Source organism: Suncus etruscus, chromosome 19, assembly GCF_024139225.1.
Source record: "Suncus etruscus isolate mSunEtr1 chromosome 19, mSunEtr1.pri.cur, whole genome shotgun sequence".
Lineage (NCBI taxonomy): Eukaryota > Metazoa > Chordata > Mammalia > Eulipotyphla > Soricidae > Suncus > Suncus etruscus.
Window position 1 is genome coordinate 9924893 of NC_064866.1, and position 25726 is coordinate 9950618.

General features: G+C 46.7%; 1 protein-coding gene across 1 annotated transcript in view; it reads left to right on the plus strand.

The window, feature by feature from the left end:
* Positions 1 to 254: 254 nt before the first annotated feature.
* The window catches only part of SYT6 (synaptotagmin 6), a 74742-nt gene continuing 49270 nt past the window's right edge, over positions 255 to 25726 (plus strand). Inside the window, exons 1-3 of the mRNA XM_049765845.1 lie at positions 255 to 453; positions 11324 to 11672; positions 13995 to 14553. Coding sequence (XP_049621802.1) covers positions 291 to 453; positions 11324 to 11672; positions 13995 to 14553 — 1071 coding nt within the window. The 5' untranslated portion in view covers positions 255 to 290. The remainder of the gene's footprint in view (positions 454 to 11323; positions 11673 to 13994; positions 14554 to 25726) is intronic.

Here is a 25726-nt window from a genome sequence, read left to right on the forward strand (position 1 = left end):
TTGGGGGACCCCTCCCAGCCCCTCTCCTGTAACCTCCAAGCACCCGGGCGCAGGAGGGTGAGGAGGGGGCGGACAAGAGGTGCCAGCTGCCTGGATGCCGCGGGGTGCCACGTGAGGGGCGGGCACCCCACGGGAGGGCGTGGAAGTGGTTAAAAGCCCCATTGGGGAATCTTGGGGGGCTGCTGCGAGAGGGTAGGGACTGCTGGGGGCCTCATAGCCCCGCTCCAGCTTGGTGTCTGCGCGCGCGTCCCGGCTGCTCTGCGGGTGGGCATGAGTGGGGTGTCCCGGGCATGAGTGGGGACCTGGGATCCGGGGGGCCTCGGTGCCAGGCGGCGCTCGCGGTCCTGGCATCGCTCTGCCAAGCCAGGCCACCCCCTCTTGGGCTGGACTTGGAGACTTGTCGGAGCTTTGAGCGGCGGATCCCGGAGAGGAGTCCCAGCGCAGCTGGCACAGGTACCGGGGACCCCCTTAATTTTCCTTTTTGGGGCGCCCCTGGAGTCCCAACTCCGGGGAGGGAGCTCACTCCGGAGCTGAGCTTCAAAACCAGCCTGGGGGAGCAAAAAACGGTGCAGAGGGACCAAGGCTTGGCGCCCCAGGGTGAGTCCCAGTTTCCCCCCCTCTTAGCCCTGCGCGCCTTGGTGCAGGATCCAGGGGTTGGTTTGGGGTGGAGTTGGGTGTGTAGTGCAAACCCCCCGGTTGGAGAAGTAACTTGTGGGGGAAAGGATAGTCCTGTCTGGAGGGTCCTGGGTCCGACTGTCTGTCTGTGCGTCCTTGTGTCCGTCTGCTCACCCCCTGCGCCGCGCGTCCTGGGGAGAAACTTGGGGATGCGCCTGGGGCGCGCGCGCTCTGGGGCTTTGTGTCCAAGCCGGGAAGCGTCTGGTGCGTCTCTGCTGGGCGGGTTTGCGGGTGCGGGGAAAGGGGGTGTCGTGTGGCGTCGCGTCCTCCGCCCCCCACTCCGCCCCGGCCCTATAAGTCGCTTCCTCTGGCCTCCCCATGACTCACTCTGGACTCGGCGGTCAGTGCGCAACGGAGCCGGAGGCCACTTGGGCACGCGGGTGGCTGGCTGGCTGGGGAGCCCGGGAGGAAAACAGAACCGGGGCCAAGCCGAACCGAGTCCAGTCGAGCCAGAGCCGGTGAGTCCGGGGTCCCCCACGCCCCCTCACACCCGGGGGAGTCTTGAGAGCTGCGTCCCAATCCCTTGGGTCTGTCCTTGCTGCACCCCAGATCCAGGGCTCGCTCTCTCCAGCCGGATCTTGGGTTCTGGTGGAGCTGTCCTGAAGAATCCGACACTGTGTGTGTGTGTGGGGGGGGGGGGGTGTCCCAGGAATCAAGGGGTGAGGGTAGCAAGAGGCCCCAAGGGAATGCGGATAGGTGTGGGGACACCCCTCTGCAGACTCTTCTCCCCTCTTCTTTCCCGGTTCTGACCCTCCTGGCGTTGAGCCTGGGAGAGGGGTAGGTAGAAGGGGGTTTGTCTTGGAAAGGGCACCAGAGTCTGTCTCCCCAAGCTCCTACCCGAACTCGAAAAGCCTAAGCTGAGTGCCTAAGCTGCTCCCTGAAGCAGGTACAGGTGGTGGGTTTCAGGGTTCAGGGTCCCCCTTTGCACTTGAAGTTAAAGTTAATTGATGGATTGATTGATTGATTGGTTTTGGGGCCACACCCTGCTGTGCTCATAGGTTAGTGCTCCTGGCTCTGCACTCAGAAATAGCCTCTGGCAGGCTAGGGGACCATATGGGATGCGGGGAATCGAACCTGGGTCCGTCCTGCTTGCGTTGGAGCCCTACCACTGTGCTATCTCTCTGGCCCTTCACTTGAAGTTAAAGGTTGAAGGTTTAGCTAAGTCCTGGGGAGGGGGGTGAGGATCAGGGTCTTTTAGGGGTGGCAAAGCAGGCGAGCTAAAGGGGGCTGATGTGTGAAGGGCTGCCCCCCACCCTGGGGTGGTTGCAGCTTCCTTCATCTCTGGTTGTCTGAGAGCTCTGCTCTCTGTTCATCATCTCTCTGTCTTTCTCTCTCGGGGCCTCTCTTCGTCTCTGCCTGTGTCTGTCTATCTCTATGTCTGTTTCTCTGTCCCTGTTTCTCTCAAACTCTGTCTCCGTGTCTCTCTGTCTCTGTTTCCCTGTGTCTGTCTCTTGTCTCTCTGAGAATGTTGGTGAAACATCGAGTTCGTTTCTGCCGCCAAAAAAAAAAAACTGACATGAGACACAAAAAAAGTACTCTTTGAGGGTGCTGGGGAACAAGTAGGAATTTGGATAGACCTCTTTTGTCTTGTGGAAGAATGTTGTCCTCTGGACTGCTGAACTCCAGCAAGCTCTAGGTTCTGGCTCCCCGGTGCCTTCACCCAGTACCCCATCCATGCCCCACTCATACAGATGCACAATTTTCAACAAGTCAGGAGTCATCCTGCCTGGCCCCTCTCCTGGGGGATCCCTTCCACCCTCTTCTTTAGTTACCTACTCTACACTGGTCCTGACTCTGCAGACCATAAACTCTCTCTCAAAGTGAGAATATACCTGTCAGATCTACCTGGGACAAAGGCTGGCCTTTCCAGGGGCCATGCTAGAGGCACATTCTGGTATAAAGAAAGAGATCCCAAGTTCTGCCTTTCACAGTCATGTCACTCCTGCATGGGAGACTGAGGAAAGCCAGCAGTCAGTGAGTGAGTCAGTGTTACTATCCTTGCAGGTAGCTTCAAAAAAGCCAGTTTGAGTTGTCAGCCCTGGGGAAATTTCTCTTTGACTGCTGAGTCACTGGCCTCAGGAAGCCCTAGGGACCTAGCTGGACCAAGATGGGAAAACGATGAGAGAGGTGAAGGGACTCTGAATTGAAAAGAGACTGAAAGGGGCCTGAGCAGTGGCGCAGTGGTAGGGAATATGCCTTGTACACAGCTGACCCAGGACAGACTGCAGTTCGATCCCCCAGCATCCCATATGGTCCCCCAAGCCAGGAGCGATTTCTGAGCACATAGCCAGGAGTAACCCCTGAGCATCACTGGGTGTGGCCCCCCCAAAAAAATAAAATAAAAATAAAAAGAGGCTGAAAGAAAAGAGGCTAACAGTGACTTTGGGGGGGGGGTCTCAGAATTCAGTGAGTAGGAGAATATAGGGCAGAGGCAGTAGAGTTTAAATTTAACCCACACACTACCCATGAAAACCTACTTGCTGACATCTCCCTGTAGACTAGAGCCATTTCCTAGGACCTACGTCTATGCCACGAGAATGCTAAATGTTCCTTCTATTTCATGGCAAATGCATGTGGCGAGAGCATGTCTAGTTCCCTTTACTGTTTTATACTTTCCCAGGTCTTTCTCTTACTCTGTGTCTCCAGATCATGTAATTTCTAGTAATACCCTGAGATTCAACCATTGGGATTCAGAGTCCACTTGCATTTTCTAAGACCTTCCCAGTGTACCAAGCAGTAGGAATTGCACCAAAATTCCTACACGGCTCCTACCATGTATGCGCTTCTCCACAGCAAGCAATCGCCCCCTTTTCTTTCAAAATTCTAAAGCAAAACCTCTGCTCTCTCCTCAGTGTGCACTTGCCTTCAAATGGACACCACCAAGAAAGGCAGTTCTCTACTTGTCTTTGCATCCTTGGCCTTGTGGTGGTGAAGAGATTTTAGCTTAAGTCAAGTTGCATTGTGCTGTGGTGAGGAGCTTGGATTATTAGAATTTGGGGTTATGAGTATAACTAGAGGCCTGCATAAAACTGCCCAGTTCTTCCTCTTCATCTGACAGTCTCTCCAGCTCACTGTGGCTCTGAGGTGGGTGTGAACGCTCATTTCTCTAATGGGCTGGAGACTGTAATTCTGTTGCCTAGCTTGGAAGTTGGCCTTTTGCAACATGCATTGCGTTCCTGCTTGGCAGTGGTGAATTAATGGCACATTATTTCACCACAACACTCACACACCTAGCTCTTCCCCTTGCTGGGGTGGCTTTAGAACCCATGACCACATTCTGACTATGATGTATTTGGAGCTTTCAAGAAGCAGCTCCCAGGAGGTATTGATTCCTTGCATTGACTGTCCTTGAGTTCACTTTTTGTCTGATTGTGGAAATGTGGTGGTGGGTGGGATTGTTGGTAAATCTAGAACATTCCATCCTACCAACCCTGTGCAAAAGGTGTGTGTGTTTCAGACAGTTCTCTGTCCTCCATGTCTACATGTTGGGAGGAAGACATATGGCTGCAAATAACTGGTACAGAGATTGAGACTTCTGAGCTAGAGCAGATTTCTTCAGGGACTGTGCAGAGATGTCTGGAGCAAAGGAAAGAGTGGGTGAAAGATAATCCCAAATGCTGCCCAGCACACCTACTGGGCCTGCTCAAGAAAAGTGGCCTCAAAAGTCTGCTGGCCCAGGTCAGTCCTCCCTTCTTCATTTTGGCGGTGCTGAACTTATTTTTCTTACTTCCTGAGCATACAACAGAGGGCTGGGAACAGGAGGGCAGGGAACAGAAAGAAAGGAGTCTTTATGGGACTCTGTTGATATGCCCCACTCACCCTCTAACCTTGATGCCCCACTCAAGGGGGCCATATATCCTGAGCAGTCAGGCAGAAGGAAAAGTACAGGGGGGACAGTTAGCACCCACAAAAACCATACTGATAAGAGTTGTATTAATAATTACTTAGTTTTATCAGCTCCCCAATGCTCTGCAGAAATCTCCTATTTATCTCCGAAGCCCTTAAATGATGGTGAAATTGGGGCCCAGTCAGAAATCTCAGTGTGGCCATAATTAGCCTTACATCCTTTCTCCTCGTGGCTTTTTTTTTTTTCCTGTCAGGAGCATTAATTCACTCTCTATTTGGACTCTGCTAATTATTTCCATCAGTGATGTGGCCTGAATTGCTGAAAGAAAGAAGGAAAAGGAAAGTGTTCTGCTTTTCTTCCCCCCCGACACCGAATTTAAAATGATACCAGATTATCCTAATAAATTCACCATACTGGGGTTAGAGTTTCTTATTAATGGGCATGCCCTGGAACTGAATAATACTCTCCCTGCCCCAATCAAAACATATGCACACTCAGGTATTTCTCAGGAAACTCTCCCAGCAGTATTTGCCCCAGTGGTTGGGGGGTAAACTGGCTGTGTCTGCCCTTTGGGGAGAAAGAGGTGAAATGAGTAGTTGGCTAACTTAGATTTGTAGGTCTTAACACCCTGGGAAGTCCTGTCTCTTCCCATTCTAGCTAGACAATGCCTTCCATCTTCCATACCTACCTTCATAGCACTCAGCTCAGTCACCCATTTTCGTAGAGGTACCAGAGCCTAGACCTGGCATTAGAAAGGCCCAGATTCAAATCCCAGCTCTTCTAGCTAGTGAAATATGTTCTTGAACAAGTTTACTAGTTAACTGTGTCACTGTGTCTTTGAGAGATGGCTATACATCTTAGGGAGGCTATAAAGAGGAAATGAGACCATGTCAAGGGTTTGCAGAGCTTACCATGCAGCAATAAAGTACAAATCATGTCCCTTACATCCCTGTTAATGGTTCTGCTCATATTCTTTCTGTACCTTATTTGGCCTTGGACCTTCCAGATTTTATGGCAGAATTTGTGTGTCTGTGTGTCTTGGTGGGCATCAAAAGGAGAGCACCTCTCTGTACATCCAGGCTCTTACCGTCTACAGTATCCAGAACTCTGGGCTTTGAATTCAGCATGTTTAAGAAGCAGGAAACTGATCATTTCTCAACACTGCTTCTCCTCAGTTTATGGTTTCAATGGCCCTTTATTAAGGAGCCTGTCTGTGTCTGTCAGGATGGATTTTCTTCACCTAGAAATCCATTAGGAAAATGAGAACATGAGCAGGAGAATGTACGCAAATCCTAAAGCAGTAGTAAGAGATGCAGGGCTCTGTCTCTGGGTGTCTGTTGAGGGATAAGAAAGCCTTGGCCATTAATAACCCAGTGCTTCTAGGCATCAAGGAAATCTATGGTCTGGTGGCTCTTCCCGAAAAAGAATAAGGGTCTGAAATTTCCCAGATTGTTCTCTAGTCTTTTATTTTTCCTTCCCTGCCCCTTGGGGTCACTTTCCAACTTGGGGTCTATCCCATAAGTTTTTGTTCTTTGTTTCCCACAAGTCTGAACATCCCTCTGGCCACCCTGGCCCTTGCCACAGGTGGTTTTCTGTGTTCAGCTCCTTAGCTCTCTGCTCTGCCACAGTCTGGGGGGTAATTGGCCAAGGGGTGGTGGGTCTCCCAGATTTCTAAGGAATGCTGAATGACACTCAGAACTAAAGGCCGGTGCCCTGTACCCAATTTCAGTGATGGTTTTCTTTCCCCCTGTTTTCAAGAAAACTTGGCAAAAGCACATCTTCATCTCAGCTTTAAGTTTTTCCTTCCCAGGTTTTCCTTTTACTCCTCTGATGCTCACTCAGCTGGCAGGGGATGATAATAGCAAAAACAACTGGATAAATAATGAGTAGGAAAAGGTTAAGATGTAAAATCTTTAATAAAGTGTGAGAAATCAAGTTATATGTGAAATACCAATACTATTTCTGGTTTATTCTTATTATAAAATTAAGCTATGTTTACCTCTTAGCATTTTTGACTTGCATGGATTTTGTATGACAAATGTCAGGTGTAGATGGGGCTAGAGAGATAGTACAGGAGGCAATACTGTCTTGTCTTGCATGAGACCAACCTTAGTTCTACACCACTGCATAATGTCACCTGAGAATCATCAGAACCATTCTTGAGCATAGAGCCAGGAATAGCCACTGAATGACACTTGGTATAGTCCACAGCCCTAGCTCCTAGAAGAAAAGAACTCAAAAAGGTTCAAAATTAGAGTGTTGAGCAAAGTAATTTCAATAAAGATAGTTACTATTTACTACTGTGCTTACTATTCTTGGTGGATTTTTGTTGTTTGTTTGTTTTTAGGGGGCACATCCGGCAGCACTCAGGGGTTACTCCTGGCTCTGCACTCAGAACTTACTCCTGGCAGGCATGGGGGACCATATGGGACGCCAGGATTCAAACCACCGTCAGTACTGAATGGGCTGTGTACAAGGCAAACTCCCTACCAATGTTCTATCTTTCCAGCCCCTGTTGTTGGTGTATATTTTTTTATCTTCTTGAAACTGCACAATTCTTTAGGAGAAAGATACAATGATTGTACACTTTTTCTTGGTGCTAAAACTGAAGTAGCTTTTCAAAGTTGCCCAGTTTAAAGCCAGTGGAGATTGAGAAAAGCCAGGACTAGAGAGATAATACGGAAGTTAAGGGGCTTGTCTTACCTGTGGCTGATCCTAGCTTGATCCCCAGTACCGTTGAGAACAACAACCAAGCACAGAGCTAGGAGTAGTTCCCAAACCCTATGAAGTATAAACTAATCTTCCCTCTTCCAAGGAATAATAATGCCAAGAATAATGGGCAAGGAATAGCTCAGCGTGACTCTAAGGCAATGCTGTTTTTGCACCAGGCTGAAGGACGAAGAATACAAATTCTTAGAAAGTACTTTTGCTTTCTCAGTGCTCTGCTAAGGACAGTTACCTCTTTTTTTTTCTAAAGCTAACATAGAGTATCAGCAAGAGTGAATACAAACACAAAAGATGGCTGGGTTGTTCCTGGAAATGTTATGTGCCTCTAAAGATGGGGTTCAAATGGTGTAAGTGGGGGTGAGATTTTGAAGGTTTCTGGTGGCCTGAGATCCCCTAGGTGACATGTCTGAAGGGCTGGCCCCTGTAGACTCAAATTAGGAAGATATTTATCATAAGTGATCTGGGCCCCTGCACGGTTCTTTGGATCAAATGGGGCCTCAATGTGCCTTTATTCAGGCTGTGGGTTGGCTGAGTTCAAGGCCATGGAGAGGAATTTTAAAGGTGCTAGTTCTCACAGCCCCAGTCTAATTCTGCTCTACTCAGCTTTGTTACTGAAAGAAAGAGTGAACCTCTCAACCTTCAGAACTCAACATTTGCTTTGCCTGCCTATGTGATGGTACTATGAAAAAATATTCTCCAGGTACGAGTGCTTCTGGTCTTACATAACCAGTATTGAGTGCTAGGTGCCTATTCCCAATAATGCATACTCGGCCTTTGCTAATCACTGCTCTGGGGGAACAACAGAGGGATCAAGTGGAAAAGCATTCAAAATAGTAAGCAACCACACAGAGGAAAAATGTTATTCCCCTGACCCCCCTTCCCCCTCCACACACATACACACACACACCCTGCCTTTCATCTATGAATTCAGTTTTTGTCAGGCTGAACATTTAAATGCACTGTATGCTTGCTGGATTCCCCCTTTAATTCTTTCCCTTTCTCATTAAAATTCTAATTATTACCAGAAGAAGTAAGATGTATGATCAAAGGCAAGCACAGCTCTAGAAATACCTTTTGTTTTAAGGTGACTCATATTTGCAGAAAATATAACCAGAACAACTATAATAGGGAATACGGGTGAAAGTCTGTAGATGGTCAGAAACCTGGAAGGAGGCAGGGGGGGGGGGGGAGGTGATAAGTTTTCTGATGAGCCCAAGAGGGATCAGGGCCCTACATTAGTCTCTAAACCATTTAGATCATAAGCTGATAGCAGAAAGATGATTTTGATTTAGTGCCTGCAATACCTGTTTACTTACTCCTCTGTTACATATGTGTCTGGAGGTGGAAGGCACAGAGTTGAGTTGACTGGCTTGTCTCTCTTACCCATCAACTCTATGACCCTGAATAGTCTACATAACCCACCTTGCCTCAGTTTTCTCAACTGCAAAATGCAGAGAATAATCATATCCATTTTTCTAAGGAGAATTTAATCAGCAAGTACATAAAAAAAAACACTCTACTTTAGGGCTGGAACAATAGCACAGTGGTAGGGCATTTGCCTTGCACAAGTTTGATCCAGGACTGACCTTGGTTCAGCATCCCAAGTGGTCCCCCAAGCCAGGAGCAATTTCTGAGCTCATAACCAGGGGTAAACTCTGAGAGTCACCGGGTGGCCCAATTCCCCCAAACCACTCTACTTTAGACATAATGTTTGATCTGCCAGTAAATGAATAATACAGTGCTCTCATTTATTTTGCTATCTATTTGTATATTCAAGTTTTGTTTTCTTTTTTTTTTAAGAGAATACACCTCAAATAACCAGGAAGTGGCAGGACAGGGCTGGGTATATTCACAACCCAGTTGAGATCTTTTGTTCATTGCAAATCCACTTTCCAGGTTCCTGGCCATCTCTGGGCAAAAGACTCACCTGATTTTAGGCTACAGGTTCTTTGTGGGGGGTCATGGGGTTGGGCTTGGTGGCTAAAGTCTGAAGAATTAGAACCAGGTAGCTGGTGTCCTTACTCGTGGAGATGAGGACTGCATAAGACCAATGCCTAATAGTAATGGGGTCGGGAAGCAGCTAGAGCTCCCAAGAGAGGCGACTCTCACCACTTTTTACCTCCTCAGGTGCTTTTCTTTGACATCTTCTCTGAGAGTACATTGAAGTCCCTTAGAAAGAACCTAGGTATCTCTGCATGCCCAGTCTAGCTCAGAATTAGGCAAGTGACGATGCTGAGTAAATGGTGCTGTGATTACACCCCTTTATAAGCCCCTTTTTCATTCACTCATTCTATGCCTGTTTCTGTAAGAGGCCTGAAAAACAGAAAAATAATGGTGACAGTAGCCCATGTTTATCATGCTTTGATCTAGTGGTACTGGAGAAGAGACCTCACGCCTTACACACACCAGGTATATGCTTTCCACTGAACCCCATCCCAGACCTAAGTAGAATTCAAGACAGACATATGGAGAGGTAGATAGATCCTCTCACTGGAGGGTAAATAACTGCACTCTGGTCCAGGCATTCCCTCTGACCTGCTCCTAACTTTGTGCAAGCTCCTTTTTTCTTTCTTATTTTTGGGGGGTATTTTTGGATTTGGGGCCACACCTGGTGACACTCAGGGGTGACTCCTGGCTAAGAACTCAGAAATCGCTCCTGACTCAGGAACCATATGGGATACCGGGGATCAAACTGAGGTATGTTCTGGATCAGCTGCATGCAAGGCAAATGCCGTACCACTGCCTTATTACTCTGACTCAAGTTCCTTCTTGATCACTGTTCCTGTGACTCAACACACAGCCTGAACTCAGTACTTGGAGAGTCATTTCTCATTATCCATCTGGAGATTTTTGGTTAGTTTTAGGCAACAGCCAGTGTGCTCTAAGGTTCTTTCCTGCAATGTTTGGAGGACCAATAGGAGCCAGCTTCTAATTTGGGACCTACTGCATGCAAAGCATTCACTCTAGCCCTATAAACTACCTCCCTGGCCTCTAATTCTCAAGACACCAGGATTGGCTCTGACAGAGGCTGTAAGGCCCTGGAATGGGAAAGGGAGAAGGGCTCTAATGTCTGACCCATACAGGAAGAGCTGCCAGTCCCTCCAGGCAGAAGCACAAGATCCAGGCTTGACCACAAAAAGTCAGAGAAAAGTGGCGTGAGGGAAATGAGGAGGCTGGAATTTCTCAACTCTTCAATCTACATGCAGTGCCAGTGCCACCATATGTGCTGGTGGGTCAGAGGATGAGATTATGAACATGAAGGGCCATATATAAAGAGTTGGCATCTATTTAATCATTGCTCCCAAAGAAAGGCACCCCTCAATCTTTCCTGGGATCCTTGGTATCTTACCACAGAGCATCAGGAAGGTTGGAAGTGAGGTCCCCTCCCACCACCACATTCCAAGCTGCCAGCATGCAGGAATCATCTTCTTTGAATGAGCAGTGGGGTTCAGCTAACCACCTCAAGCAAGTTCTTCCTGAGCATGGGCAGAGTTTGGGGGACACATACAAGCTTGTGGTACTGTTTGCTGCCTATGCTTAGTGCTGTAATAGTCCATTGAACTCTGGTTTAGGGGCTGGGAAGGAGTGAGTCCAGCTCCTCTCTGCCCCCATGGTCCAGCAACCATTTGAGAGGGGGGCCACATCTCTATGTCTCCCATTTAGCCTGGCATTCTCAATAGAGTTGGCCACCATGCAGATGGCATTGAGATAGGAAGGTTTCACAAATTCGCTCATTTCTGAAGCTACCACTTACAGAACTGGCTCTTGCCTGGGCACAGGCCAGTAGGCAGCTGGGCTGACTACCCCCAATGCTTCCAGGGCTGGCATGGCTAGAGAAGGAGAGTCTCTGGGGATGCTGCATGAGGCCAACATGAGATTGTAGATATTCCCCTGCAGTGGACTCTTGCGTACTACCCCTAAATTGGCATCTCCTATGACTGGGAACCCTTCTCATGACCCTTCTTTTCTCTTCTTCTGTCTCTGTCCCTTCTGTGTGCGCTCCTCCCACCTCTCTGGCCCCCTTCTCTGCCTCTATCTCTCTCTGTCCCTCTGTGCCTGGCTTTTGCGGGGCAGGTGCCTCCGGCAGCCTCCTTGCTGTGGTGGTGATTGTATGTGGCGTGGCCCTGGTGGCAGTTTTTCTCTTTCTCTTTTGGAAGCTGTGCTGGCTGCCCTGGAGGAGCAAGGAGAACCCCAGTCAGTCCTGTGCAAACCTCTCCCCTGAGGCCTTCCCAAGCCCCATCTCCCAAGGCAACATGGCTGACAAGATGAAGGACCCCAGTGCCCTGGGCTTCCTGGAGACGGCGGTAAAGATCAGCCACACGTCTCCTGACATACCAGCTGAAGTACAGATGTCAGTCAAGGAGCACATCATGCGTCACACGCGACTGCAGCGCCAGACCACAGAACCAGCCTCGTCCACCAGGTGAGGGTCTTTCACCTTGACCTTCTTGCCTCCTATCTTCCATGCAGGCATGAAATGCCAGGTTGGAGGTTCTGAGTGAGTGAGACAATGTCTTACAGCTACTTTGGGGTAAAGCAGTGCTCCTTTGCTTCAGTGTAGAAATGCATTTGGAGACATACATGGGATGATAGTTTTGGGGTGCAAAACTCAGAGAATGTGCTTAGTAGCCACATAACCCCAAAGCATTCCAATAGCCCCTTGGGAGTACAGATCTGAGTGTTCCATCACTGACCTCGGCATTTTTTGGAGGTATGTGGCTGAGATGGCATGTTCTGTGGTGGGCTACCAAGCACGAGATGGACACCGGGGAAAACTTCAAGAGGGTCTTTGAGGTAGAAGGCTGTGCCTGTGGTGAGTAGGGAAATGTGGGGTGCAAGAAGCAGGGTGTGGTGTTGTTATTTGAAGGGAAGAAAAGACTTCAGAAGAAGGAAGAGGTCAAGCACAGTCCAGGAGTATAGGTGTGTGCTCATGAGAGGCCAGGACTATGGCAAGAAAAATTACCTGAGACCAGAGAGACATAGGGCAATATAGATGTTAATGTGTTTGCTTTGCATGTGACTTAACTGGGTTCAATCACCAGCATCCTGCATGATCCCCTGAATCCTAACAGGAATGATCCCTGAGAACAGAGCTAAGAATAAACCTTGAGCCCTGTTTGATGTGATTCAAGAATCAAAACAAAAGAATGAAATAAAAATTATTGAGTCTGCAGTGCAGAGGAGAAATAGGCCCAATTTGATACTTCACATTTGGAGGATGAGAATTCACTCAACTCCCCACACACCCGGCATATACAAGCATTCTTTATCAGAACAGAAAACCCCCAGAAACAATCACAATGATGAAAACCTACTCTAAATTCAGGAATACTTTTAAAACATGGCGTGAAGAGCAGAGGAGTTGAGTAACAGGCTAAGTCTATGTTTTACATTCAGAAGGTTCGGGTTCTATCTCTAGCCCTGTGGTTCCCCCATAACACTGCCAGGGACAACTCACTCAACACCAAGGTAGTAGTAGCCTCTACTCATTTCTGGTGGGACCCCCAAATAGTATAAAACAAAAATAAAAAAGAAGAGGTGCATGCAGGCATTGGGCATTATACTAACTTAAAACTCAGGACTCTGGCACAACCCTGGGTCCCTACAATGTTCAGATTGGATGCCAGAAATAAAATTCTGGGTCCTATTCCCAGGCTTCAGAAAATGACTTTGCAGAAATCGCTCATCTTTCCTGAGCCTCTCCTTTTCCAACTCGTAAGCTGGTCTAAGTCTCTAATAGGGTTATTCAGAGGAACCAGAGAAAAAATCCTAGGTATTTTCACTGTCACTCAGGCTCCTGAAAGCATGATGAGCTTCTCCTCTGTATGAATTCCTCCCTTCCTCCCAGTACTCCAATGCAGCTGCAACTTCTAGTCATCTCATTTGATAGGTTGTAGCAGTTAGAAAGCTTACTCAGGTCACAGCTCGAAAATGGCAGAGCCTCTGCTGTTGAACTCTAAATGGTGGGTCAAAGTTGATTCTGGGATGGTGTGTGTAGTGGGAGTGAAGTGGGAGTTCAGTAGAGAGTAGGAAAGGATGCACCTTCTCCTATGAGATCTTGTGATTTAATGAGGTTTAGGGTTAAACATATTAGGAAGGAAACTTTGGAAGGAGGAAGGCAGGGGGAAAGAAGATAATGGCTGCTATGCAATGACTCACCATCCACCCACACTTTATTCTTCACTAACATGGATCTGAACACACTATTTTCTCTCCAGATTTTCTCTTTTATCCCCCGGCACCCATAATTTCAAACAAAACCCGGGATGTTTGAGTGCAGGGCTGTGAGACCTTGAAAAGCCTGGAAAGGAAGGCTCCCGATTCTAATAGATGTGGGGGGACTCTCTTGAGTGATGCTCTTGAGACCCAACGATTCCATTGGTGATTCTGAGCCAACTGGGCCATTGGTTCTGCATTAGAGCCTGAGGATATGCTACTTATCTATCCCTGTGATGCTGAGGAAACTGGGGACACCCCAGTGGTGCTGGGGTCCTCTGGGTGTACTCAGGGGACCAGGTTGTGCTGAGGATATAATCCAAATTCAGGTAGTTTTAGGCATGCGTTCTAACTGGGACCCTGTACCAGATGTCTTGACTGAGTGTGAGGACAATGATGTCCCTAACCCCTGCTAGCAGTTCTACATTCATGAAGGCATGCAATATGTCCAGTCACAGGTGCATGAAGTGTTGGTAGAGGGAAACAAGGATGAGCTCTGACACCCCTCTCTTCTTTCCTGGCCCCCCAGGCACACATCCTTCAAGCGCCACCTGCCTCGACAGATGCACGTCTCCAGTGTAGACTATGGCAATGAGTTGCCACTGGCTGCAGAACAACCCACCAGCATTGGCCGCATCAAACCTGAACTCTACAAGCAGAAGTCTGTAGATGGAGAAGATGCAAAATCCGAGGCAGCCAAGAACTGTGGGAAGATCAACTTCAGCCTCCGTTATGACTATGAGAGTGAGACCTTGATCGTCCGCATCCTAAAGGCCTTCGACCTCCCTGCCAAGGATTTCTGTGGCAGCTCTGACCCTTACGTCAAGATCTACCTCCTGCCCGATCGCAAGTGCAAGCTTCAGACCCGGGTGCATCGGAAGACCCTGAACCCCACCTTTGATGAGGACTTCCACTTCCCGGTCCCCTACGAAGAGCTGGCAGACCGCAAGTTGCATCTGAGTGTTTTTGATTTTGATCGTTTCTCCCGCCATGACATGATTGGGGAGGTCATCTTGGACAATCTCTTTGAGGCCTCTGACCTGTCTCGGGAAACTTCCATCTGGAAGGACATCCAGTATGCCACCAGTGTGAGTACATCCTTGACCCTTGACTCTCCTGTTATCTGTGTTCCTGGCTTGATGGAATATGTTCCCAGCTATCTTTTCTCCCTAGACACTGGTCCTGGCTCCTTCAACATGTAAGGAGACTTTGGAGACTGGTCATCTGTCCAGTACACCCTGGGAAGTCTTTGCCCTCTGACCCGGTTGAAATGACAGAGTCCCCCCAGTGGGTGGGAGGGGAAGGAAATTTGTGTCTGATGTTTCTGATGGCATGCTCTGGGGGTGTACCTCTGTAGGCTGGGCCTCTGGTTTACCATAACTGATAAAATAGTATTCTACATCTCTCAAGGGTAAAGCTTGGATCAGGCTCAGAGACTGAAACAGTAGCATTTGTCATGAGTTTCGATGAGAAACTTGGAAGAGGCCATAACAATAGGCTATGTTAGCAAGAATGAACCAGGTCCAGCTGCCCTAGAATTTGATTGGTTATTTTTGCGGGGAATCAGAGAAGATTTAGGCCACACTGGGCAGTGCATAGAGCTGCCTCCTAGCTCTCTTGTCAGGTCAGGGTTTAGGGGGTCATATGAGTGCTGGGATTAAAAATAGGTTGGCAGTGTTCAAGGTAAAGGCACACTGTACTATCTCTCTGTTCCCTTGGTTGTTTAGTTTGTGTTTTGGGGCCACACCTGGTGACACTCAGGGGTTATTCCTGGCTATGAGCTCAGAAATCACTCCTGGCTTGGGAGTCCATATGAGATGCTGGGGATCGAACCGAGGTCCTGGATCATGAAACCCAATGGCCATGTGCAAGGCAAATGGCCTACCATTGTGTTATTGCCCCCCCCTTGGTCATTTAAAGCTCTCATTTATATTACATGTTACTTTGTCACCTACTAGAGGTTCCACTCTATCTTGTCACCCAGGTATCCAGGCTGAGAGAGCCACCATCTTCCCAAGGGCTCTGAGTTAGCACATCCAGAGAGACAATATGGCAAAACAAGCATTATTTCATCCAGCTTTCAAGTAAAAGTGTTACTTCTGCTTATAAATTTTATTAACCAAAGCATGACCCTTGGCATCTCTTGATATGAAGAGGACAGCCATGTGCTTGGAAGAACTAGGATACCGATTGCATGGCAGAAGGCCAGTCATAGGAACAGTCTGGGGATGGGGGAGATGTGAAGCAGTTATGGTAAAGCCTCATCTGGCATGTGTACAGTGCCCACTGGAATTTATCACGGAAAGTTTGAGGGGCTCAGGCCACTTAAGAGGAGAAAAGGGAAGTTTTGACACAGAAGTTGGAGGATTGGAGAGGGTATATCCTGAGGTCCAGTATATGTGTTCTGCAGAGTTTGCTTGGCTGTTGTACATGAAGAGGGATCTCAGCTTCCATAGGTGCAAATAGTGTGGCCTGCCTATGATTCCTTAAGTAACAGAGACCCCATAAGGACCTTTCTACCAAACCCTAGTGGCCAATCTCCAGCATGCTGAGGACAAGCTGGGTGAATGTCTCTCTGGGTATTTTTGGCACCACTTTTCTGGGTCAGGGGTCTCCCCACTCTTTTAGTGCAGCCTTCCTCTGCATGATATCACCTCAATATCTCTGCTGAGTGTGAACAGAGTAGCTGGGAAAATCAGTCCTGCTTGGTTAGGAAGGATGATACCTGATATCTGATGATACATGATATGTTCAGACAAGGCAACCTCATAGCAGGGACTGATTTTGACTAGTTCAGTTTGATGCCTCTCTGCTTTCCTCTACAAGATAGAACAAGCAGTGGGTCAGCAGCCTGGGTGGTTGGAGCACCAGCTGTGTGCCAGCCCTGAACATAGGAGCTCAGCTCCATAAATCACTTAGAAGTTTACATCTGTGGCAGCTTTTCCTGTGATCTCAAAAGGTGGTGTTATTTTTGTTTGTTTGTTTTCCCCCCTTTGATATGTATTTATTTATTTATTTTAATTAATATCTTTATTTACACAACTTGATTACAAATATGATTGTTTTTGGGTTTCAGTCATGTAAAGAACACCCCCCTTCACCGGTACAACATTCCCACCACCAATGTCCCAAATCTCCCTCCTCCCCACTCACCCTCACCTGTACTCTAGACAGGCTTTCTACTTCCCTCGTTCATTCTCGTTGTTAGGATAGTTCTCAATGTAGTCATTTCTCTAACTACACTTATCAGTCTTTGTGGTAAGCTTCATGAAGTAAACTGGAACTTCCAGTCCTCCTCTCTTTTGTCTCTGAAAAGTATTGCAATTTTTTAAATTTTATTTCTTAAAACCCATATATGAGTGAGACTATTCTGCATCTTTTTCTCTCCCACTGACTTATTTCACTCAGCACAATAGATTCCATGTACATCCATGTATAGGAAAATGTCATGACGTCATCTCTCCTGACGGCTGCATAATATTCCATTGTGTATATGTACCACAGTTTCTTTAGGCATTCATCTGTTGAATGGCACCAGTATGGTGGTTATACAGGTAAAACACAGCATCTCAGCAGCTTAGCTTCCTTCTCCACCTAGGCTAAGGTCTAAGGCTTGGGAATCCAGGAGCTCAGAATGGAAGATATGAAGTCTGGGGAGGTAGGGTCCTCCCTACTCTTTACCCATTCTCTCCTCCCTCTTCTGTGATGTTTGTTCAAAGTAGAGTAGAAGCCCAGCCCTGGAGCAGGCAGTCATTCTAGAACACTCCAGACATACCTCTTTAATATGCTAACACCCTAACCTTAGAACACATTTCTAGGGCTTAGAGATAGCACAGAAGTCAAGGTTCTTACCTTGCATGCATCTGACCTGGTTTCTATCCCTGCCACCACTTATGCTTCTATAAGTGCTGCAGGAGTGATTCTGAGCAGAGCCTGGAGTAAGGCCCTCAAGCTCTGTCCTCATCCTCAAATCTCCTCCCAACTCTACATCTGTTCCTGCTCTTATCCCTTTCCTCTCTACTAATAATAGCTCATAGATGAGAGCATAATCTTTGAATGCAGGAACCCTGGGTTCAGTCTGAGGCACTGCATGTTATTTGAGCACCATGTCAGGAAGAGCCCCAAACACTGATAGGTGTGACCCTGGACCACCACCCCCAAAACACACCGCTAGCTCAATTTTATTTTTCTTTATTTTTTTGGTTTTTTGTTTTGTTTTGTTTTTGGACCACACCCATGCTCAGGGATTACTCCTGGCTATGTGCTCAGAAATCGCTCCTGACTTGAGGGGACCATATGGGACACTGGGGGATTGAACCACGGTCCTTTCTAGGCTAGCGTTTGCAAGGCAGATGTCTTACCTCTACCACCACCGCTCCAGCCCCCCTAGCTCAATTTTAGGGAAAAAATCTAGATTGTTTTTCTAATAATGAATAACTCATCATTATCTTCCTTATCCTTAATCAGTACTGTCTAGTCTGCTTGTATCTCCTCCTCAGAGGAATGTGGTTGTAACCACAGGGATTGTGTTGGATAGGAGAAGAGGGGAAATATGCTAGAAGACAATCTCCTCAGCCCACAGAAATTTATGATCTAATCACAGAAACCAAAAGGAAATGTCCATGCAGGTCTAAAGAGTGCCAAGTAGCCAATACAATATATGGTGTGAGGATGTAAGATCCAGGGTTGGGTCCGCCAGTGCAGATCTAATGGATGAGGGAGAAGAAAGGGTAGGGTTGAGCAGAAGCAGAGGGAATCCAGGCCCACCAACTTCTGAGGTTGAGGAGTAGTAAACGCATTTCCACGCTGCTGACTCATATCTGTCCCCAACCTACTGATTCTACCCTGGGCTCTGCCAACGCAGCCTCTAGGACAGACAGACAGCCATGCTTTCAGGAATAGATGAGGATGACCTAGACATGGGTGGGAATGGCTGTTATTGATCTTTGGTGAAGTTTCTAAAATGCAGTTGTTTGGGGGGCAGAGGGACCCAAGTTATGGTCACTGGAAATGACTGCCCTCATGCATTCAAAATTCTGCAGTGAGCTGTCCTCTCCATTGTCTACATCTGGTGAAAAGCTGTATTTTAACTCCTGAACTTGGAACTCCAGAAATAATTCTGCCAACCAGCCTGTCATTCTTGCTTTTTGCTTCACTTCTCTGGCTTTCTTTACAGCAGATAAAGTGCCCCCCCCCCCAACTTCTACACTTCCCCAGCCTGGCAGAGGTGAAGCCTTTTCTGAGCTCCGAAGTCCTGCTCTCATAACTGCTGTTTCTCTGGATTTATTCTCAGGATTTCCCTAATACAGCCCTAATCATATTCTGTCTTGTAAAGTCTTTCCTGTTGCTCTGAAACAGCCTGTGTTCTGCATTTGACTTGGTCTTGTATGTTCCCTCTGGAGTAAGCCTGCCATTTTGGGCAAATGTCAGACGTCAGTACATTCTTGTTGAATGGCGGGCGGCTTAGTTAATTCAGTTGAAATATATTTGGTGTGCAAGGAAAGGACTATAATAGAAGTGATGGGAATTCAGTCACTAGTAACTCAGGAAGGCTTCCTAGAGGAAGAAAATCAGCCGTCTTTGGAAAATTAGAAAGGCCTAGACCATGCATTCCTGTAAAGATATGGTTCATGGAGATATGGTTCATGGAGATGGTCAAAAGAGGAATCAGTTGAAATGGGGAAGTTTAGAATATAGTAACCCCCCCCCCCAGCTAAATAAAAGAACAGAGGTTCAAGAGGCTGTGCTGAAGTCTCACAGCCCCTGAGAGCTGCCCTCGTGTTGTCTTTTTGTTTGTTTGGTGTTTGTTTTTTGGGGGCCACACCTAGTGATGCTCAGGAGTTACTCCTGGCTATGCAATCAGAAATTGCTCCTGGCTTGGGGGACCATATGGGATGCCAGGAGGTCAAACTACGGTCCGTCCTAGGCTATCGTGCTCAAGGCAGTCTCCTGATGCTCTGCACCACCATTCCGGCCCCGCTCATGTTGCCTTTGAACATCCACTAGAGAATCAAATCAACCCTAGTCAGTGAAATTAGGCAATCTTTGTGTGTTTATGCACACCTCGATGCTTTGCTAGTTTGAAGCAGCAGGGCCTGGAGCACTTCATCTTCTTTCTTGCAGCCCTTGAACTTGAAGACTCAAGGCCTCTAAAGGAAAGTTGCACTTTCTGTCAGGGTGTCTAAGGCTGTTTTCTCTAATTGCAAAGCCCCCTTACCTATCCAAAGCTGTTGTGTTGGGAAACAGAGGCAGCAGGACCTGACATCTGGTTAGATGGGGGAGAAGCAGGCAGACATTAAGAGGGAGAGCAGTTGGAGGCCTCTGCAGATTGGATAAAATCCAGAAGCTCAGGCCTGAAAAGAAAATAAGTGATTCGCCAAAAATACTGCAACCCAGAGCAAGGCTGACCTCAAACTTCTGTGGTCACACACACATACACACACACACACACACACACACACACACACACACACACACACACACACCCCTGAAATCATATCTGGCATCTCCCTTTGATTTCCTGGGCATCCCTACAGGTTTCTCGTTTTCCCTTCACCCCGAAAGAACTTGGCTTAGCTAAAACCACCCTGCTCTTCCCTTCCCCTGCCTTCTGCCCCCCAGTCTCATTATTTCTATATAAAGCTGTAGATTTATCATTATAATAGAGCTGCTGTCACTTGGGTTTGCTAACATCTCTGTAATCGTGTAGTTATTGGTACAGAGGCCTCAGACCCCAGCACACACTGTACCTCTTGCTATACCCGCTCTTTAGTGCAGTCGCAGAGAAGGCTATAATTGGGCCCATAAATATGTGTTGTGTGTGGTGGCAGTAACGGACTTGCCTTTTTCCTGCCTGGCCAGGCAGCTGCCGGGTCTGAGTGAGCATGAGCCTATGTGTGTACGAATGAGTACACATATGCATATATATGCATCCTCTTTGGAAGATGATGCAGTGCTCTGGGGGCTTCCTGAGAGCCAGGACCTCAAGAGTCTGCAGGGCAGAGGGAGGTTGTAACAGCTAGAGTTGTCTCCAGCTCAGGAAAGAATTGAGTAGTGCAAAGGGTTCAAACTCTGTGTTCTGGCCTTTGAATTTTCTTTTGCTTGTTTGTTTTTTTGCGTCACACCCGGAGGTGTTCAGGAGTTACTTCTGGCTCTGCACTTGGAAATCACTCCTGACAGGCTCAGGGAACCATATGGAATGCTGGGGATTGAACCCGGGTCTGTCCGGGTCTGCTTCATGCAAGGCAAACGCTCTACTGCTATGCTATTGCTCAAGCCCCACATTGCATTTTCTAATTCTGACTTTGGTTACATTATCTGAATTGAGTCTCAGTTTTCATATCAGCAAAATGGGGGTAAAAGTGATACTAGAGTGAATAAAAGAAGACACATGTGGTGCCTAGGGTAGCCCCAGAACAGCCTCCTGAGCCCCAATCCTCTTGGTGTGGTGCCTTTCCTCAGCTCAAGAGCTAGGGTCTGACCAGATTACTTTGGCCCAGACCACATGTACTGATTGGTTGGTGCTTATTTTTATTTTGATCTTATTTCTCTCTCTCTCTCTCTCTCTCTCTCTCTCTCTCTCTCTCTTTCTCTCTCTCCCCTTCTCTGTCTCTCTCTGTCTCTCTCTCCTCTCTGTCTTTCTCTGTCTCTCCTCTCTCTCTCTCTCTCTCTCTCTCTCTCTCTCTCTCTCTCAATTTTATTTTTGGAGTCATACCCTTCAACACTCAGGAGTTACTCCTGGCTCTGTACTCAGAAGTCACTTCTGGCAGGCTTGGGGGACCATATGGGATGCCGGGATTTGAACCGGGTCTATTCTGTATCGGCTGCCTGCAAGACAAATGCCTTACCACTGTGCTATCACTCCGGTCCCCCCCCCGCCTTTTTTTATTTTGTTTTTTGGGTCACTCCTGGTGATGCTCAGGGGTTCCTCCTGGCTATGTTCTCAGAAATCACTCCTGGCTTGGGGAACCATATAGGACTCTGGGGGATTGAACCTTGGTCTGTCCCAGGTTAGCCCGTGCAAGGCAAATGCCCTACCACCTGCGCCACAGCTCCAGCCCCAATCTTATTTCTTGTCCTAGTGATGCATGTGTTTTCTGTATGCCCTTGGGGGAAGTGACTTGCCTTCTCTAGGCTATGATTTCCTCAGTTTAAAACTGCTTCAAAATCCTGATTCTAGGGCGGGAGAGATAACACAGTGGTAGGGCGTTTGCCTTGCACACAGCCGATCCAGGACAAACTGTGGCTCGAAATCCCAGCATCCCATGTGGTCCACTGAGCCTGCCAGGAGCAATTTCTGAGCACAGAGCCAGGAGTAACCCCTGAGCACCACAGGGTGTGACTCAAAACTAAAACAAATCTTGATTCTAAGATTTCCAGTTTCCCTTATAGTAAGAGCTAAATTCTCAGATTTTCTCAGAGAAAATACCTAGCCTTGAAAGTGTGGTTTCCATAGTAGATACACGACACCCTGCATAAGTCCTGGGGCAGAATTTCCAGATTTTCATTAAGAATCACCCTGCTTCAGTCCCTGGAATATGTCCCACGGCAGCTTCTTGTCAGGTGAGAGGGCACATCAATAAGAATCTCCAGTAGACAGAGTGCTGTGATGAGTCTTATTTCCTCCCTAACTTTCTCCTTTCAGTTCCAGGTTATCATGTTTCAGATGTAAATTATTGCCTGAGCTCTAACCAAGTGCCCTGAGCATCATCACCCACTTCATCATATTTTAATCTCATTGTAAACCTTATCATAGACTCTTTTTTTTTTTTTTTTGGATTTTGGGCCACACCCGGCGGTGCTCAGGGGTTACTCCTGGCTGTCTGCTCAGAAATAGCTCCTAGCAGGCACGGGGGACCATATGGGACACCGGGATTCGAACCAACCACCTTTGGTCCTGGATCTGCTGCTTGCAAGGCAAACGCCGCTGTGCTATCTCTCTGGGCCCATCATGGACTCTTAAGTGTAAATAAAGAAGCAAAGAGTCTGCATAAGTAGGCCCCCAGCCGTCCTTGTCTTTTTCCCCTGACTCCAGGCCTTCCCTGGGTGCCAGCTCAGATGGCCAGAAGTGGGTTCAGGTGGACTCTTAGTGGTCCTCAGGTTCCCCCCTCCCTCCGTACTTCAGGAGGGAGGTGCATAGGGAGGAGGGCGGGCAGACATCTGGCTTCTGATTTCGTCCTTGATTCTGGAGACAAGAACTTGCCAGGTATAGAGTTTTTCTCCCCTGGACTTCAGTCTTTCCCTGGGCACTGGTCTAGGTGGACTCTATAGGGGTCAACAGGCTTTCCCCCTATCTCTCCCTACACTAATGGGAATGTGCTCTGGGAGGAGGGCTGGCTGTTCTAGCACTGGTTTATATTGGGACAGTCTGTGGAAATTTTTTCTCTTTGTTTTCATATTGATAGTATTGTGTGCATATATTCTATCTATCCATAATATCCATCTTGTATTGGGACCTTGATACTGCCCTACAAAGCTCATTTCTAATATTTTACTGCCTCAGTCCCAACCCTTACTTCCCCCCATTCTCCCATGTAGGTGCAGCTAATGACATGAAGCTCACCACATAGAATGATAAGTGCAGTTAGAGAAATAACTATACTGAAAACTATCATAACAATGTGAATGAATGAGTGAGGGAAAAAGAAAGCCTGTCTCGAGTACAGGTGTGAGTGGGGTGGGGAGTAGGTAGATCTGGGAAATTGGTGGTGGGAATCCTGCACTGGTGAAGGGGGGTGTTCTTTACATGGCTGTAATCATACAACTACAATTATATTTGTAATCATGGTGTTTAAACAAAGATAATTAAAAAAAAGAGTCTGCGTAAGTGACTTGCTAAGGGTGAAAGAAGTAGAGAACAAAGATTAAAACATAGGACTTCAACAGGTCTCAGATCATTTAGTTGAGGTCTCTCTTTCCTCTAAAATCTGATCATTCCAAACTTTTGAATTGGTCCTTGGATTCCTTCACCATTTTCTCAGTATCTCTGTAGGCCTGAAGTTTCACATATCCTCCTTGTTCATTCTACATTTTCTTGAGTGTCTATTCTGTTTTGACAATTTGTATTACTGACTGAGCACTGATTGATTCCAGAACTGGGCTATAGAAAGGAAAACAAAGAGATGGTTTTCCACCATGGAGCATTCAAACTGAAGAGATCCATGTTTATCCCCTTTCATACAGAAGGTAAAGACACAATGGGACAGAACAGCTTAGGATGCTCAGAGCCAGTTTATGCCAATTGCTCAATTCACAGCAGATACAAAAGTGTTGAGGGGGTCTAGAAAAAGTAAATCACAGCCAGAGGAGATAGTTCTGGGAGAAGCTTTTAAAAGGACAACTTAATGTCAGATTTTGATTGTTGTAAACATAGAAAATGCTAAAGGACAATGATCAGAAATAGGGGCATATGTTTGTGCGATTTCTTCTTTGGATTGGAAAAAGAAATCTAGAAATGATTCTTTTTGCATAAGATTGGGATTGTTTTCTCTCTTTCCTTTTTATTTATTACATGTTTAACTGAATCATTGTGAGATAATTACAAAGTTGTTCAATGATTGAATTTCAGTCATACAAAGTCCAACACCCATTCCTTTACCAGTGCACATTTCATATCCCCAGTTTGCTTTCTGTCCTCCCCACTACCTGCATCTATGGAAGTTATTTGTTTTTTATTGAAAACATTGTGATTTGCAAATTTCTTCATAGTTGGGTTTAATACATACAATGTTTCAGGACCATTTCCCACCACCAATGTTCCCTGAGTCCATTCCATGCCACTAACCCCTATCCCCCAGCTTCCCATCATCATAGGCCCATTTTAAGTTTTGATTGTTAAAATTTGGGCCCCATGATCTCATTTTTATTGACTCTGACTTGTATATTTAGCTCTGTCCTTCTTAGCACCACCAATACACCTGAGACCTCTTGGCCGCTGTCCCCCATTTGTGTTTCTCCTCCTCCACTCAATTTCTTTTCTTCTCACTATACTCTTAGACTATTCTGGACAACTCCCATTTAAACCATGTATTTCTTCATGCCGTTATTCTAACTACCACATATAAGTGATATTCTGTATTTATCCTTCTTCTGGCTTCTTTCATTTAGCATATCTTCCAGTTCCATCCATGTTGCAGCAAATTGCATAACTGCATCATTCCTTACAACTATGTAGTATTCCATTGTGTATATGTACCACATCTTCATGATCCCCTCATCTGTTGTTGGACATATAGGTGATTTTAAATTTCTAACTCTTAGCGGTTGTACTAAGTGCTGCAATAAATAGCTATGTGCATACGTTCTTTTAGATCAGTGTTCTTCCATCCTTTTGGGATGGGTACCCAAAAATGGGATTTCTGGGTCATATATAGAAGATCGATTCTTAATTTACTAAGAAATTCTGGAAGTCATTTTTCTTCTCTCTCTTCTCTCTCACTCTTTCCCACCCTTCCTCCAACTCCCTCTTCCTTTTTTTCCCTTTTAAATGCTGTGGTTTACAATATGGTTACTAAAGGCATATCATGCCTATCACTTTACCTCCTTTAAGCACCCAGTTCTTATCCAGAATGATCATTTCCAACTACCATATAGTAGTTATAGTGACCCCTTCTCTGGCCTAACTGTATTCCCCTGCTATTTGTGGCAAGCTTCTTACCATGGACCAGTCCCCTTGGCTCTCATTTCTATTGTCTTTGGGTATTATTACCATACTATCTTTTTTTATATTCTACACACGAGTATGATCATTCCATGCCAGTTCCTATCCCTCTGACTCATTTCACTCAGCATAATACTCTCCATATCTATTCATGTGTAAGCAAATTTCATGACTTCCTTTTTCTTAACTGCTGCATACTATTTCATTTTGTAAATGCACCACTGTTTCTTTATTCACTCTTCTGTTCTTGGGCTCTTGGGTTGTTTCCAGTATCTGGAAATTATGAACAGTGCTGCAATAAACCTAGAAATACAAATGCCTATTGTGTATTGTGTTTTGGAGCCCCTAAGGTATATTCCTAGGAGTGGTATTACTAGGAAATAAGAACCTAGGGATTTGAGAAATATTCATATTGTTTTCCACAAAGACTGGATCAGTCAACATTGCCATTAGCAGTGAATGAGAGTTCTTTTCTCCCTGCATTTATACCTGCACTGGGTGTTTTTCCCAATGTGTGCCAGTATGAGGTGGCATCACATTGTAATTTCGATTTGCATCTCCCTGATGATTAATGATGTGGAGCATTTTTTTTCACATACCTT